The sequence below is a fragment of the Neolamprologus brichardi genome, chromosome 17 (genome assembly GCF_056152115.1).
Source record: "Neolamprologus brichardi isolate AB-2024 chromosome 17, ASM5615211v1, whole genome shotgun sequence".
NCBI classification, from domain to species: Eukaryota; Metazoa; Chordata; class Actinopteri; order Cichliformes; family Cichlidae; genus Neolamprologus; species Neolamprologus brichardi.
The window spans coordinates 23647781-23665944 of NC_142120.1; the positions used below are offsets into that span (position 1 = coordinate 23647781).

At 39.8% G+C, this 18164-nt stretch overlaps 1 protein-coding gene across 8 annotated transcripts in view; it reads left to right on the plus strand.

The window, feature by feature from the left end:
• LOC102791069 (epidermal growth factor receptor substrate 15-like 1) overlaps nucleotides 1-18164 on the plus strand; it is a 53474-nt gene that overhangs the window by 2873 nt on the left and 32437 nt on the right. For 7 of the 8 annotated variants that reach the window (XM_087830886.1, XM_087830881.1, XM_087830883.1 and 4 more), the window contains exons 2-13: nucleotides 2068-2109; nucleotides 2235-2324; nucleotides 4226-4273; nucleotides 4509-4604; nucleotides 4797-4865; nucleotides 6078-6203; nucleotides 6752-6811; nucleotides 7733-7975; nucleotides 9088-9245; nucleotides 10410-10566; nucleotides 11498-11560; nucleotides 14647-14732. In XM_087830886.1, the coding sequence (XP_087687012.1) occupies nucleotides 2068-2109; nucleotides 2235-2324; nucleotides 4226-4273; nucleotides 4509-4604; nucleotides 4797-4865; nucleotides 6078-6203; nucleotides 6752-6811; nucleotides 7733-7975; nucleotides 9088-9245; nucleotides 10410-10566; nucleotides 11498-11560; nucleotides 14647-14732 (1238 nt within the window). Of the gene's footprint in view, nucleotides 1-2067; nucleotides 2110-2234; nucleotides 2325-4225; nucleotides 4274-4508; nucleotides 4605-4796; nucleotides 4866-6077; nucleotides 6204-6751; nucleotides 6812-7714; nucleotides 7976-9087; nucleotides 9246-10409; nucleotides 10567-11497; nucleotides 11561-14646; nucleotides 14733-18164 lie in introns of those variants that run through there. The other variant, XM_087830887.1, reaches the window with a different exon arrangement.

The window sequence follows — 18164 nt, forward strand, 5'->3', positions numbered from 1 at the left end:
TTTTTTTACACTGTGCCACTTGGTAGGCAACTTTGTTGAAGCTGAGCTGAGAATTGTCCGGAACAGATGCAGCTTTAGTAAATAGACACTGTTGAGCACGACAATTCACAAGCTTTTGTCTGAAAAAGTCAACTGACTTGTCTTTGTGCTCTAGATGTTTTGTCTCCAAGTGGCATCTTCGCTTGTTAGGCTTTAAACTGCCTCAAGCTAGCAGTTTTAAGACAGACAACACACTGCAGCCTCTCCTCATTACCCACCATTGTACAGGTTTCTCCTCTTTGGTTTGGAAGCATGTTTGGCAATGCTTCATCTTCTGCTTTGCGTTTGTGTGGGAGCCCTGTCAAAAACCTGTCTATTATGCTAGCAGTGTCCAAGCATTCTTTTTTTTTTCTGCTAATACATCAGGCTTATCTCTGTCCTGTCTGGGCTTTCAACAGAACCGTCATTATTGTATTACACTTCAGTAGCGTCATCATAGGTCATCTTTTTAGTCGTTCTCTTTCTGCCCTATCTGGTGATACATGTAGACCGTCTTGGTTAAAGTAATGTCAATCAGTCTCTGGACCAATTTTCTCATTTACGGAATGAAGCAGCATCTGCAGACAGTCAACAAGGCCACTGTACTGCAACTGCAGGTCGCTTATCCCGAATGCTCGGCCCATTCATCAGCAAGGGTGGTGAGCTACTCTAATGCTCAAATCACAGTGTCATCAGGTGGAGTGTTGTTAGGGATAAACGTGCAACAACTAGCCTTGAACATCCTGCATACCCTGCCCTTCTCTACCTGGCTGGGCGAAGGACACTGTCTCAGCTGAACTCTGGACACATACACACACACGCACACAGACATATATATGCACATGCAGATGTACACTCATCCCCCCCTCCCCCTCCAAACGCCTTCGACGCTTATTCCCTTCCGATGCTGACGGTGGATCAAGGAGACCAGTGCATATGCTGCAGGCCCGGATGCACTGTCTACACTGGCTGTCTCTCACCCTTTACCCATCCCTGTTGCTTGTCATGTGTTCTTTGCTGTATTAAGAGTTTTTTCATGTGCTACGTGCAGAGGTGTTTTTTTTCTGTTCTCAAACTGATCTCCCTGTTGGAGCTCAGTCTGGGGGGGGAGTTATTTTTTTCTCCTTATCTTTCCTCATGTTGTGCATTTTCCATTGTTATACCTCTCTGACCTGTCTTCCCCATGTGATGTTTTCATGCAATGTATGTATGGTCGGAGGGTAAGATGGTGCCGCCACTGCGTGCAATTGGTCGACAGCTTTAACATGAAATTTCCCACTTGTGGGACTAATAAAGGTATCTTATCTTATCTTATCTTATGTTATCTTAACATATCTAAAGCCATTCTGTTCTGCCAAATCATCAGAGAAGTTGCATTTAGTTGTTCACAGAGCCCCTTCACTGCATCCCCAGTGTAATTCAGAAATCTCTACTGATTGTAATAACAAAAATTAATCTGATATTCACGCATTTTTTAAAAAAAAATTGTCCAGATAAAGACTGACTCAGAACCCCCGCAGGTATTTGATTTCTAGCTTTAAACTCGTCGGGCGTTCCACGGGGAGTGCCCGAGGAGGTCAGGTGCTGAAAGTCGACACGATTTACATATTTTTGAGATGAGACTAGGCTGAAAGCCATGGCAGACGTTCTTATGGTATATATGGGTATGTGCCATCCTGGAGGAGCTGGACTACCTGCGCAACCTGAATGACTTGCAGTTGCTGTCTTATACTAGCAGTAGTGTTAAGGAGACTAACAAAAAGAAAAACTGACTGGAAAATCACTGAAGAAGGATGAGGAGGTCTTTGGCCAGCACCTGCAAAACCATTCTCCTTTCGGTTGTTGTCTTGTTGCCTCACCAGTGCACCTGCTGTCTCTTTGATTTGTACCAAAGAAAGAAAAATGGATTCAGAATGGTTTATACTTCCTAACTAGACAGATTGAGTTTAACTGACCGGGTGTTATACTGTGATAAGCAAGTGATTTTTGAATAGTGTAGATGTCATATATGTCTGTTAATCATTTAATAAATTTCTTTCTCTGTCACAGTTGTCCAGTGGGAACCCTGTATATGAGAACTTTTACAGGCAGGTAAGATGATGACACAAAACATAAAACTTTTAAGCTTCAACCTATTTTGTGTAAAAGAATATAAAAGATGGTACAAGAGAGAGATGCCTATGGATTGTAACACTGCACTGGTGATTTGTTTTAAGGTGGATCCTGGGAATACAGGGAGAGTAGGACCAACAGAAGCTGCTCTTTTCTTAAAAAAGTCTGGACTCCCTGACCTTACTTTGGGAAAGGTAGGTAACCAAAGTTACACATCACGTAACAGCTGGTTATGGCTCTTAGATTTTTACTAGTCGGCACACTCACACAGCTGTGCATCTGTTATCAAAATGATGGTTGAGTTTGTAGATAGGTTTAAGTGCTCGGGTAGAGTGGAAAAGTGCGTTATGAGAACCAGTGTATTTACCATTTTTGGTTGAACCCACGAGAACCTAAAATAAGGGGAAAATGTAACCATTTACTAAGGGCAGCTTCATTTGGCAGTATTTTAATCTAGAAAGTAAAAATATAGTTCTGTGTAGGTTTTCTCATGTGTGTGCACACAAACAGACACAAATTTTCAACAACAGAGGAGGAACAAAGTCACTGACATCTGTCAGTCTGGAAAGAGTTACAAAGCTAATTCTTTGGCAGTCCAGGGAACCGAAATGAGAGCCATTATCCACAAAATGGGAAAACTTGGAACTAGAGATTATAATTGATATAAATTTAGTGATTCCAATTCCATTATCAGTTCGATTCCTGGTCGATTCTCATTTTGTTTTCATCGGCTCCGCTTTGAGAGTCACCACCATCTCTGAGCAGCAAAGACAATATTTGTGCAAATTGATTGCACGTTGTGTGGTCAAATGTTTGCACATGTTAGAGGTTGTAACCATTGCTGGGGTCGTTGCTCGCAAAAAGCAATGTGTTACACTTTACTTGTTACTGTTACTGCAGGACAGCTCAGTTTGAAACAGGCTGGACCTACTCTCAGTCTCTATTCTATCAGTGATACACAGTTTTCTCTGTGACTGCAGTTACCATTCAAAGCTGCTACCATGACAAATTTAACAGCATCAAGTTAGTAATTAAAATCAAACTTAAGAGAAAGGTGACCCGTTGAACTTTTTTTTTCCAGTCATTGGTTGCGTTCATGGAAAACTTGCCAAATCTTCTCTGACAGACAGGACACAGCCATTCTCCAATCTCATAGAGTTGATAGGCCATGATTACCTTTCCCCTTCAGGCCTGCTTGTGCTGGTGTTGGTAACATGTTCACTGGAGCCTGAACATGTGGTGAAATATTATCTTAGTCCAGGTTCTGCCTACAGCCTTTGGATCAGTGTGGAGTGTGGAAAAGCTGCGGAGAATGCCATGCTTATTGGTGCACTGATAGGATAAGAGGTTTTGGTGGAGATAGTGTGATGTATGAGGTGGCATCTCCCTCACTAGGATAAGAAGGCTTGTCAGAATTGAAGGCAGTTAAAATGCAGAGAAATATTAAGATGAGATTCTGCAACCAGTTGCAGTTTTATATCGTCACATTCTGGGACCATACTCTATCCTGCAAGATGCAACCGCTGACCCCAATAGAGCGGGGTTTATCAGACACTACCATTAGAATTTGAGAGTGGAGAGGGGGGAATGGCCCGCTGCAGTCCTGACCTCCGGCCCATTGACCAGTTGTGGTATCAGGACGTGCTGTTTGTGCCGGAGTGAACAACACAGCTACACTGGCTGACTTGCAACAGTATTGTTTGACCAAGCAGGCGACCACCATGAAGACTGGGTGAGTGTTGTGGCTGTGTTTGGTTCTTCCACATGCTATTGAGCCTCCTGTTTTTTCTGGGCACAGCTCACATACTCAGCTATGCTGCTCAGTTCACAAATGCATTTTCCTTTAATTGTGGCGCCATTTAAGGCGAAAGAAACACGCTTTCCAACAATTTTCGTCAAGAAAGATTGTTACAAAGAAATAATCGACACCCACTCCTCTTACTGTGATCCTGCTCTGCTGGTGGTGCACCAACTAACAGTCTAAACCACAGTAACGTAAGACTAATGGTTGATAATGTTATTTTTCCATTTCATCTTTTCATTTATTCATTTGTTTATTTTACATTTAATCATATACTCGTGCGTTGTGTTTCAGATCTGGGATTTGGCTGATCCTGATGGCAAAGGCTACTTGGACAAACAGGTGAGGTAGAGTTTTAGAGATGACTGTAAATAAACAAAAGCAAACATATACAGATTGATCTACATCACACTGTCCAAAGAAACAGTAATAAAAATGTACTTTTGAGAGCATGGAGGAGAATATGTTTAATTCTCTTAGACATATTGTTGTTCTAATTAATAAAAGCAATTGGTAGAAGTCTTTTTAATACTACATGTGAAGGACACAATGGGAAGCACTTTGTTTTCTTACTCAGGGGTTTTATGTGGCTCTACGACTGGTTGCCTGTGCTCAGAACAGTCTGGAAGTCAGCTTGTCCAGTCTCAGCCTAACAGTCCCTCCTCCGAAGTTTGTAAGTGTATTCCTCATTCAAGCAAAAACTGTCATATTTTGTATACAGAAACTACAGCTTACTGGAATTATAATTCTTTTGCTCATATTCATTTTGTAGATGAACAGACTCTGTCATACTCATTTTATTTCATTATATTATTAAACCTTTTCTTGAAAGTTGGACAATGATCACTGTAACGTGTGATTCCAGAAGGACACCAGCAGTCCATCTCTAAGCAGCACAGCCTCTGTTCCTGCTGAATCGCACTGGGCTGTCAGGGTGTGTACAAATACACACACACACACACACACACACACACACACTGACGCAGACTTTGAGATGTTGAAGTAAAGCAATAATTACAGAAGGGCCTTGAGAGATTGAAAAGAAGGCAACTCAATGTCTTTAGTTTTATGAAGATGTTTTGCCTCTCATCCAAGAGGTTACTTTGTTTGTAAAATCCCAGGTAATAAACCTCTACTGGGGGCTGCCCCCTTTGAAGGTGGTCCTGAGGGTCTTTAACTGACTATTGATCATTTGAGTCCTGACAAAGAGGGTGTGAAAAATATTGTGGGTTATTCCTGTCACCAGAGCCTCACTCCAGCATCACCTTAATGTGGTCAAAATTTGTTTTCTCAAACTGACTGATGAAGGTTTGACGGATGTTTTTATCCAGGCTTTGGATTTCTACAAGCACGTGTGTCGACTGTATTCAAAAAGTCATGCTTATAGTGTAATGTCTATACTGATTTTCATAAATAAAATATCTCAATAAATAAAATAAAAAATAACACTGAAACTAATAAAAACTAAACGTTTTAAAACATTGAAAATAGAACTGAAACAAGAAACTCTGGCAACTAACTAAAATTAAACTGAATTAAAAACAAAGACCCGTATGACCTGTATTCTTTGCTCTCATTGGTAGTTACTTCAGTCACATGCCTGAAGATTTAGAAAAGTTTATCTCAGGTCCCGCCCACTTCCTGTTGCTGCGGCCTGTAATTGTTTGACGCTGCTGAATGACATTCACTTTTTACGGTCTGTGGTTGCCACAGTTATAGAATCACACATATACCTGCTTAATTACAGAATGCACGATTTTTTTTTAATGCAGCAATCCTTCTGAAAACTTAACAACGTTGTAATATTCAGATACTTTGCTTTTTCACAAATGAAAAATCTGTTGGTGCTCTTGCTTCTGCAGCACTCAGAGTTTGTGCATCACATGGCATACATTGTGTTAACTTTGCTTATGAGTTATGATAACATGACTGTTTTTCTTTTTTAAATTTAGCACAAGCTGTGTTTAGCTTATGTATAATTTAAGAAACCCCCCTCTGTGCAAAGCCTCAAATTGTAGCAGATGATTGCCATCGTATCTCCAAGCTCCAAAAATTGTATTTGGGAAAGCAACGTTTGTCTTTATGGTATGAATAAACACAAGATGTTTAAGCTTTTGAAATAAATAGTGTGTCTTTTGCTTTGTAGCCAGAGGAGAAGAATAAATTTGATGGGATTTTTGAAAGTCTGGCTCCAGTCAACGGCCTGCTGTCAGGAGAGAAAGTCCGCCCAGTCTTAATCAACTCCAAGCTACCTCTGGATGTCCTTGGGAAGGTATTTAGTCCAATTAGGATTTTTTTTTTGGACTTAATAATAAATAAAAATTAGATTTCTATCGCCTTTCAAGAAGCCCAAGGATGTGTAAACATGGCGTTTTGGTTTGTGTTGAAGCTTTAAAATACTGAAGGCAGAATGTAATGGGTTTTCTTTCAGAAACATTCAGTTATATGAATGTAAATGGTAAGTGCACTGGGTCTTAAGTAGCACTTTTCTACTTTACCTGTGCACTCAAAGCTTCACACCCACTCATACAAGTACTTTTTTTTCTAAGTAAGTGCTTTCTATCTAACATTCATGCATTGGAGAGCCACTCGTATTGTTCAAGAATATTTGGCATGCAGACTGGGAGCAGCCAAGAACCAAACCACCAACCTTTTGATTAGTAGTTGACCTGCTCTATCTTCCAAGTGACAGGCACCCGATAATGTCATGAACTGTTAGAAAATAGTATTTTTTCTGAAGAAATTGAATGTATTGTACTTTAGTGAACCTTTCAATTACCATTAGTCATCTCACTAATCGTGTTTATTTCTTACTGTTAGGTTTGGGACCTGAGTGACATAGACAAGGATGGCCACCTAGACAAAGATGAGTTTGCAGTGGTGAGTGATACTCATCTGATTAACATTGCAAAAGTTTGACTGACAACATCTGTTTCTATGAAACGTTATGTGAATATAACAAATACTTATCTCAACAATGGTTAAAATTAAAGCTCAAACTGTATTACAAATATCTTGAGAAAGAATACAGTACTTTTTAACCTTTTCAGCTGAAAAAGTAGTTTTTTGCACATTTGTCACATTTAAATATTAGACCAAGATAACCCAAGTAAATACAAAATGATACGAAGAGAAGGGTAAGAGATCACTGCTTCTCTAGTTTCAAGTAATGTGAATGACTGGTTAACAGGAATTCTGGAGATCAAGTTCATGACTGGCAAGAGAGAACTGTTTGTAGGGTTGCTTGAAAGAAAACTCAAACCCCATGTTTGACTGTAGGGATCGTGCACATGTGATGAACACAAATAATTTAGTTTTAGGAAAGAAGAGAACAGAATTTTGACTCAAGGTACTCAAAAGCTCTCGTGCTGTGTGACTGTCTCTAGCTGGAAATAACTGTGCGTGCCTACAAGCCAGTGTTTCAACAGATGGAAAAAATGGTCATGTCTCAGCTTTAATTCAAGCAAATGAATTATCAGTATAAGTAGAGAAAGAACTGATTGTGTTTTTTCATTATTACCCAATAGACAAAAGATTAAGGTGATACAATAAGACAATAAGGTGAACAAGAATTGAGTATTGCCACTGATGAAGTCAATCAAGCACCTTGAGGTGACTGTTGCTGTTTGTTGTATAGATGAAATTGAATTAATTCTGAGGTGGCAGAGCAAGTTAGGAGCAATCTAATGAGGCTTTCATGTTTGGACTTTTGGCAAAATAACAGGTTTGGGACATAACTCATTTCATTCAGGAGTATGTGAACCAGTAAATATGTAGTATTAGCTTGATATTCTCTCCTAGGCCATGCACCTGGTGTACCGGGCCTTGGAAAAAGAGCCTGTTCCTGCACTCCTCCCCTCTGCTCTCATCCCTCCATCTAAGAGGAAGAAGAGTCTCAGCTCTGTGGCCAGCTCTTTACCTGGACTGCCTGCAAGCCCTCCTCCACCTAAAGATTCTCTACGTTCCACACCCTCCCATGGCAGCATGAACTCACTCAACAGCACTGGCAGCCTGTCACCTAAACACACACTCAAGTCTGGACAGGTAATAAACATTATAAAAAAATTAAGGGGACACCAAGTCATTCCCATGCCAGCCAAGAGAAATAATCTCTCCAATTACTCCTGGTTTAGTCCCAGGGCCTCATTTCTGTCACTTGTATTTCACTACCCATAGCCTGTGACCATAGGTGAGGAACGTAGTCTGACTGGTAAATCAGCAGCTTCACTTTTCTCTCATTATCACAACAGATCAGCTATGCTAAAATTGTTAATTCATATTTCCCACCATCATTGTGCACCAAGTAGCCTATAATTACAAAGGATACTATTAAAAAGGATTTGAAAAGGGTCAAATCCTTGATTAGGAAAATGAATTCAAACAGGTAGAAAAGTATACATTTGTTTGTTACCTGTTGAAGTTTTGGGTTGGGCTGCTGGCTGGGGCCAGGATTCAGGTTCTTGGCCTGCTTAGCGTTAGCATGCCGTCTGTGCAGATACTTGCGAAGAGCCAAAGTTGTGTTGCCATAATGACGCAGCTGCTTTTGTTATTGATGGAGTTTATTCTTTACCATCCTGCTCTCGCCCTGAGACATCAAGTCTCAGTTGTTAACTTAAGTTGAACCTGAACAAGTCTTGATGTAAACAGTGAATCGTTTAGCAGAACGAATTTCAAATTAAATCTATTAAAACTCTCGGATAAGTTTGAGGTTTGGTGACAGTCTGAGGACAAATTTACTAAAATTCTTGTGAATTCAAGTTGATGTGTTTAAGTAGACCCTTTAAAAAGTAACAGGCAGTTACTGTTTGGTCAAGTATACTGTCATAACAATGCAGCTAAGGCTACATTACTTTTTTTTTTCCTGAGCCATTATTTTATATTCTCTTGCACTCGAGCTGTGATGATTCCAGTCAAAATCCCTATAGAGACCTAAAGAGTTGGAGCTCTCTAAGTCTCTGTAGGTTCATTTCTCTGATGTGCAATTCTTATGTATGTATGCATGTATGTATTACGTAAAGTGATCTCCTGAAAAGAAGGAGAACCATAGTTAATCATACATGCAAAAGTTGCAAGTCTAGGTAAAAGATTTGCAGATAGTTTTAACAGGGTCAAAAATAAAAAAAAAATGACATAGTGTGAGTCTTTGTCTCTTTCAGCATTCAGTGAACTGGGTGGTCCCTGTGTCAGAGCGTGGCCGCTATGACGATATCTTCCTAAAGACGGATGCTGACATGGATGGTTTTGTCAGTGGACAGGAAGTAAAGGAGATCTTCATGCAATCTGGACTTTCTCAGACTCTTCTTGCCCATATATGGTAGGAACTCAACCACAATTCTTCTCAGTTTTCTGCAGACACTAATATTCATCATTTCTATTAATTAGCAGTGCAATAACTGATACGTTTAAAAAACAAAAACTGAATTTTATATTTAAAACTTCAATGCAATTGGTGATACAAAATGTTTGAAAATGTTGGCAGTCCATTTTGAGAGATATAAATACAGTACTGTGAAAAATTGTTTTTTGCATATTTGTCTTGGTTGATTTAGATCATCAAATAAAATGTAATAACCAGAGTAAAGAAGAAATGCAGTTTTTAAATAATGATTATATTCATTCAGGTAAACAAGACCTACCGGAATCATACATTTTGGTTTACACACATTGCTGTGTTTTAAAAAAGCATTTGGGAAAATTCTGACAAATACTTTATAGATGAGCTATTGTCTTCATCTTTAAGGCCTTAGACTGAGGTAATCAGAGATAGCAAACACCAAGATAACGAGACACAGATTAAGCAAAGATAGAGGAAATGAAGAGTTAACAGATAAGGGGAACACAGGAGGCAGGAAAGATAAGATTTAGGGAATTAACTATAAACAGTTAGCGATAATAACAAATTACAAATGGTGGAGACACAACAAAAACTGAGAAACAAAGAGGAGAAATATCCTAGGATAGAAAACTCAAAATTACCAAAACAAATAACAAACTATTCAGAAACACACAATAATCATAAATAGAACTAAAAAAATCTAATCCAGAATACTGGGTCATACACGCCAAACCATGATTTAAAAAAAAAAAAAAAACGCCAGAAAACTCTCATGTGCCTGAATTAAGATTAAAATAATTCTGCCAAGAAGAGTTGCCAAAATTCCTCCACAGCAGATTCCAGGACCAGAAAAAAGAGCTCCGCAGATATTGCCACTTATCACAAATCCTTGATTGAAGTTTTTGCTAACAAGACGGACACATCCAGTTGTTAGTTTGCTGAGATATTACTGGGTGAAAATCATTATAGCACCATAGCTCTGCCCAAAAAATGTGCCAAACGTGACATTGAAAAATGAACTTGGAGCTGCTTGATATGGTTCATTTCCTTTGTATTTTTATTCAACTGAATCTTTGCAAGATAAAAGCTGAGGTTAACTGAATGAACCGAATGTGTCTCTGTCAATTATGTTGTTTCTCGCAGGGCTTTAGCAGATACAAGGCAGATAGGCAAGCTGACCAGGGAGCAGTTTGCCCTCTCCATGCATCTTATCCAGCAGAAAGTCAGTAAGGGCATTGATCCTCCACAAGCACTGACTGCCGATATGATTCCACCTTCTGAAAGAGGCACTCCACTACCAGTAAGTAGCATCATCAAAGCTGTTAAAGGTGTGCTAATGTCAACATATTCACATCCCCAGCTTGCATGATATAGTATTGGCTGTCACAGTGAGACCTACATTGTACCTCACCTGTTGTAATTCACAATAAAACATAAAAACTAGTGCTGTCAGTGTTAAATCGTTAAAATGACGTTAATGCCATAACCGCATTAACGCGGCAAATCTCCGTTAGCGAGTTAACGCGGATCGCCCCGTGCATGGGGCTGCACGACGCTAACTCGTTAACAAGATAATGCGTTAGCCCGTTAGCGTTTGTTGCTCCCATGCCAACTTTGTTGAGACATGCTGCTGCCATCAAATTCAAAGTGAGCTAATATTAACATTTTCTTAGTTTTAAGTTTATGAGTTTCAAGTTTGTTGAGTTTATTATTATATTATATACATTTTACAATGACCTGTAGCCTAAAGCCTAGTTGTTGTTTTTTTTAATCAAAATTTGCTTTTGTCATCACTGTTAAGCCATGATTATTTCTTCTTTGGTGGACATAATGTAATCAAAGTCCCTCTTGTTTAAAAGGTTTTCAAAAGTTTCTGTTTTGACATGGAATAAAGCTACATTGGTTGCTGTTTTACACCATCATCAGAGAAGTTTGCTGTTTATATCTATTGCACCCGCTGCATCAGCAAAGCCGCCAGCATTGTGGAAGACCCCACGCACCCCTCACACACACACTCTTCACCCTGCTGCTTTATGACAAGAGGTACCGGAGCATTCGTGCCCTCACTGCCAGACTGTCCCCCAAGCCGTCAGACTCCTGAACACTCAGTGACTGGACTGACACACGCACACACACTTCACTGGTTGAAATGACAATAAAACCACTTGACCTTTACACCATCATCAGAGACGTGATGCTGTTTTTCACCACCACCTTCTCTGTGGTTTCAGAGTATGTCAGGATACATTACTCCAGTGGGATCTGAGATGGCTGCTCTGTCAGAAATGAGGCGGGTGAGTCAGTTCTTCTTTTCTTCCCTGTTCTCCTCTTTCTCAGGCTGCAAGGTGTACATATTTCCCGCTACGTGTGTTATCTTGGGAGTGGTTTATTTCTGCTGGAAAATGTCTCAGATGCTGACCCGTGTCAAAATAAAATGGAAATGTTGTGAAGGGTTAAATTGGTGAAACCAAAGACATTTACTGCTCACTGTTCTATCCTCTCTTTGCTGCTAACGTTTCTACCTTTCGCCTCTTCCTCCTCTCTTAGGCCATAATGTTCAAGTTGTGGGTAGGTAACATGGGCTTATAACGTACTACTTTCTAAATGCTTTCAGCTTTCACTGATTCCTGGAAAGCATTTGCAAGAATTTTTTCTCCATTTCGATACAGTACAGTAAGATTGCCTCACACTGTAAACTGTCTTGATCATGGCAAGATTCAGGATCACTGGATGAAAAATTGGTTCTTTGTTGAGGATGTCTTTTAAAGAAGCTCAAATCTGTTAGTAGCAGTTGTAGTTGTGGTCTTGCAGTAAATAACTCCATTTAGCAATCATCTACTCAGTTGAACGCGCAAAACTAGTTGCAGTAAGACAACAAAAACAGATATATGATACAGTTATTTAAACATACAATATACTCACCAAACACTTGGTTAGTTACACCTGTTGAACTCTTTGATGACAGACATATGATCAGCCAATCACATGGCAGCAGCTCCGTGCATTTACGCAGTGGCACTTTTTAAGACGTCAAAGTTCAGCTGAGAATCAGAATGGGGAATAAAGGTGATTTAAGTTACCCTGAACGTGGCATTAATTGGTATTGTTTGTGCCAAATTGGCTTGGGTATTTCAGAATCTGCCATTCTACTGATCTAATCTACTTTTCCCACACAACCACTTCTAGGATTTACAAGAAAGAAAAGTAAAGACGAAGAGAAAGTATCTAGTGAGTGTCTGTTCTGTGGCCAGAAATGGCCAACATTGGTGATGCCAGAGGTCAGAGGAGAATGGCCAGACTAATAGGAATGCAACAGTAACTGAGCCTAGCATTCACACAGGGTTACCTAAATTTGACAACACAAGAATGGAACAATGTTACCACGTCTGATGAGTCTCTATTTCCGCAGCGACATGTGGATGGTAGGGTCAGAATTTGAAATAAACAGCATGCCAGTATGGATCCATCCTGCCTTGTGTCAGTGGTTATTACTCACCCCGTCCATTCATTTATGACCACAGTGGATCCGTCTTATGATAGCTGCTACCACCAGAATAACATATCATGTCACAAAGCTCAGATCTTCTAAAACTGGTTTCTTGAACATGACAGGAAGTTAAAGCGAGAACGGGAAATTTGCATGGCTGTGTAGCAGGCAACTGTGTAATACTGCGATGTCAGTATGGACCAAAATCTCTGGAATGTTTCCAAGACCTTGTTAAATCTGTGCCATGAAGAATTAAGGCAGTTCTGAACAGGAGAGAATTGGAAACAACAAACTTGAAACTCAAACTTGAAACAGAGATGGAAGAGGGAAACGAGGCGCAAAAGAATACACAGCCATGTGGGACGATGTGACAGCAGGCAGAGGAAGACAGAGGACTAAATACACAGAGGATAATGAGAGGATGGGAAACACGGCTGGAAGTAATCTGACACAACAATGGAGGAAGCAAAAATGAATACACTAAGCACAGGACAAGGGACTATCGAAATAAAAACAAGAGACACACACTCAGATATGGACTTAACACTGGGACTGGGGATCAAACAGACATGGGAACACAGTCAACTGGAAAGACCGAAAGGAAACAGAAAACAGACACAGGCGAGTAAACAAACATGAAGACGAGGGAGACTAGACATGAAATGTGGAATGCAAGGGAGGAACAGTACCAAAACAAAAGACTAGAACTACAAATGTAACCTTAGCAGGAAATATCTAACTGGACTAGAAATGCAAATGATTAAACTAGAAACCTAAACAATGCGAGAAAAAGCAGAAGAAACAGAAATGCTGTGTCATAGATCCAGTATCACGACAGGTCCACTCAGAAGGATTTTTAATAGAAGAAATGCCAGTCATATCTTTGCAATGAAGACAGGAAATGTGCAGTCTTTTTTTTTATAATACTTCACTGAAAGCTTATTTGGTTGTGAAATGTGTGTGATCAGACAACACACATATCTTCCACTCAGCATGTAAGCATAACAAGGGTAGCATGGTGGCGCATGGTTGCTTCACAGCAAAAAAGTACAGGGTTCTTCCCAAAAGTCCAAAGGCAGTTAGTGCGAGTGTGAGCACGGATGGTCGTCTGTTGTCTGTCTGTGTTAGCTTTGCGACAGACTGGCAAGCTGTCCAGGATGTACCCAGGATGTAACCCGCTTCTCACGGGGTACATCCTGTCCTAATGTTATATTAAATCATGCAGGCACTCTATAACTTTTTATTTTTTTTTTTACCAATATTACTCTCCAGAGTCCTTACTAAAGATTCTTCATTGTGGTGCTCATCAAAAGCGAGCATAAATGGCAGACAGCATGGAGATTAATTATTGGGATGATAATGAATTGAATTGATAGAATTTATTTAAATGCCATAATAACTGTAATAAAAACAAAGATAACACAATGCTTCCGAGATGCATTTTTTTCATAATAGGTTACACAGACATAAAAGTATTGCAGAATCGTTGTCTTATTTTTATTGCAGGTAACATATCGTTATAGTACCATTAAGTTACTCTGCAATTCCCAAAGCTAGAGATACAAATACTGGAAGCTTGTTGTGGACCAATTTAGATTTTTTTAAAGGTGAGGTGAAGATAAAATTGAAAAGTCCTGAATCTTTCCTGTCCTTTGCAGGTTGTCATTGGTGGTGACACCTCCCTCACATGTTGGTGATAGACATAGCCCCACCTCCGTGCTGCTCCTCTTCTTGACCTCCAGTTTTTCTCCCATCTGTTTTTTACCTCTTTCTCCTTCCATTGGCCTATTCTGCCATGGCTCATTTGGTGCCATTTCATCATCCTACTTCATCGTGTTTGTTGAGACAACTTGACCGTCTCTTATTTTGTCCTTTTTTGCTGTTTTTTTACAGGACAGCTCTAGTTCAGTGGGTTCAGGAGAGTTCACTGGCATCAAGGAGTTGGATGACATCAGCCAGGAGATAGCTCAGTTGCAAAGGTAACAAACAGGGTCATCACAGTACCAAAATTGCAGTACCAAAAAAGCTCCATCACTAATCCACTGTCAACATTAATATCAAGACTTTTAATTCATTTCAGTTCCATCCATTAGTATAATCATAATAACACATAGAACAGTGTTCTACCTTTTCTGTCACCGTACTATCCTGTCAAAATAATGTTGGAAGTAACGACGAGACATCTTTTAACTATATATGTATGCAGCAGCATTCTCATTTCCAAAGTTACTTTTAATGTGGCCCGTTTTAAAATTTGAACCGTTAAGGAATACTAACTGTAAGGAGTTGACAAATGGGAATATGGATGTCTATAACACACAGGCAGAGCTTGCTAAATGGTGGGGTGGGGTGCAAATACACTTTTAGAGACTACATTCTTAGTCTCTTTAGACTGTTTTCTATCTGTATACATATTTATGTCAAAGCTCACCTGCAATAAAAAAACATAATCAAAGCCAGATTTCATACGTGCAGGTATTCATTGTCACTAAATCCCTTACTCATAAATTCATCATATTGTGCATGTAGTACTCAGCAGCCATGTGCACAAAGAAGCCATCACACACGTGAGTGTCTGCTTTGCAATTTCTGCAGCACATTCACACTCTTGAAGGTAACTCTTCACTCAAAGCTGAATTATTTTTGCTTAAAGCAATCTTGCTTTTGACAGTTTGGAAGGCAGAACCCAAAGGAAGAGGAGTCCTGGTGTGAATCTTAATTGCCCCTTGGGGATAAATAAAGTCTCTCTGATTCTGATTCTGATTGGTCACTTTCAAAGCATTGCCACCACAGCCTTTGTGATAGAATTGCTCCGTTTACTGCATGGCACCAAGTTACACTGAGGCAACAGCATGCACTATATTGCTAAAAGTATTCCTTCACCAATCCAATTCAGGTGTTCCAATCACTTCCATGGGCACAGGTGTTTAAAATCAACCACCTAGGCATACAGATGGTTTCTACGAACATTTGTGAAAGGTTTGCTCTCAGGAGTGAAGGAGGAGTGAAGTTCAGGTGATGGGATGCTACCTGTGTCCAGTTGTGAAATTTCTTTGCTAATAAATACTCCACAGTCACCTATTAGTGGTATTATAACAAAGTGGAAGCAGTTGGGAATGCCTGCGACTCACACTAATTTTTCATGGTTTGTGGTAATCTTTGTGCTAGTTAACACATGGTTTCATTTTAGTTATGTCTGCTGTTGATCACTCATTCTGGTCTTCTACCCTAAATCCTATACTTGTATAAAAGTAGAAATACTACAATATATGTACATTCTGTGAAAATAAACTTTTACTAAAGTAGAAGTACAAATGTTCTACGTTAAAATATCCTTTAAAGTCTAAATAATTGTTGAGTCATTAAAGTGTACACCACACGCTAGAACAAACTGTATTATATTTGGTTTATTTTATATGTAATTTAATAGGGTTAAAGCTTTAAATGGACTTGAAAGTCAAATATTTGCCTTTGTATAGTCTTATCATTATTCTATGAATAAATCAAAAATCACTATGAGAGAATCAATCTGTGCTACACGTCAGTAAGTACTTGTCTTGATTTGTTGACTTGAATGAATGAAGTTTGCCAGTTTAACTACAGCTGTAATTTCTACTGTGTGCTGGTGGATGAACTGACCTATCAGTGGTTTCTGAAAGCTTTCCCTTTTAGTGATGGTTCAATTACACAAGTTTGCTGCAGACTAATCAACTTTTTGTTTGCAAGTTTCTATGTCTTTATTTTGTGCAGCATCCTGATTCTCATTAAGAGTGTTCTTTTTATTTATTTGTTTTTAATGTTCACAAAAGGTATATAATAGTGCAGAATAGACTAATGGGACAGGAGTGCAGAGTATTCTGAGCTTGCCTTTTAGTCCCAGGGTTTTAAGATTACTTGAGCATTAAAGTAGTCTTCAGTAGACAGTTTTCAGTATTTTCACTGCTTTACAGCAAAAGATAACTGTAATAGTAAATAATTGCTGCACACACAGGATAATTTGGTTTAAACCAGTAAACGGCACCTGTCCATTTCTGAGACTGTGATTTTATTGCTTTGAAAGTGACCAGTCATATTAAGGCCCCTTGTTCTTAGGGCTCTGCCTACCAAACTGTCAGTTCAGGTTAATTCTAGCGAGCAAGTTATGAGACCATGAATTTGCTGCAGTGCTTGCAAAGTAGACACTCTTACGTGCAATGGCTTTGTTGAGCATGTGGCTGCTGAGATCTATGCACATGGGCTGTTGAATTTACTTTAATTTGCTTGTGATTATGGGTGGCTGTAGCTCAGGTGGCAGAGCAGGTCAGCCACTAATCAGAAGGTCGGTGGTTCGATCCCAGGCTGCCTCCTGGCTGCATGCCAAATATCCTTGGGCAAGATACTAACCCCATGTTTGCCTACTCGTGGTGGTCAGAGGGCCCGGCATTGTGCGCCCCAGGGCAGCTGTGGCTACAATGTAGCTTGCCATCGCCTGTGTGTGAATGACTGAATGTAGTGTAAAGCGCTTTGGGGTCCTTAGGGACTAGAAAAGCGCTATACAAATGCAGGTCATTTACCATGATTATGTTTCCCCTCATGTGTGACTTTTGACATGAATATAATTACACAGATCTGCTTTTCATTAGTTCACCCACCCGCTTATCCACCCATCTACTTATCTATCCATCCATCCATGCATCCATCTACCTACTTAGCCACCCAGTCAGCCAAACACACAGCTATCCACTCTTCCTTTGATGCATGTATTTTATCAAATTTTTGTTTGTTCACTACTTATTCACTATGCTGCGTCAGCACTCTTGCCTATACCCAGTGGAATACTCTCAGGTAACAAACTGGCTACTTATTACTAAATATACTAAAATGGACTTGCATTCAAATGACACAGAGTGAGCAGTGTCTATCTTACCCATCTTTTTGTTGTATAATGTTTAAATACTGCTCAAAAACATATTAAAAACCCCACAGAATATAGCATCAGTGCAATTAAATTTCTGGTTTATTGATCTGGTCAGTTAAGCAGCAGAGTTTGGTTGTTAATCAGTTTCAGCTGCTTTGGTGTTAATGAAATTAATAACAGGTGCACTAGAGGGGCAACAATAAGACAACTGCCAAAACAGGAGTGGTTTTACAGGTTGAGACCACTGAGATTTTGGCAGGAGGTTACTCTAGGGAAGCTGACAGGCTTAAAGAAGGTCCTTAACCCATCAGCAGGACTGGCGTTTGCTCCCTTGTCCGAGAAGGAACAGGACTGGTGTGAATATCTCTGACCACATAATCAGCAACAGGCATCATAACAATAGCCGTAGGCCCTATACTGCCCAGCACCACGGAGCCCGAAGAGCATTTACCACAGAATACCAGAATTGCAGGTCCACCACTGACGTCCGATGTTTTTCACAGATGTGAGGAGG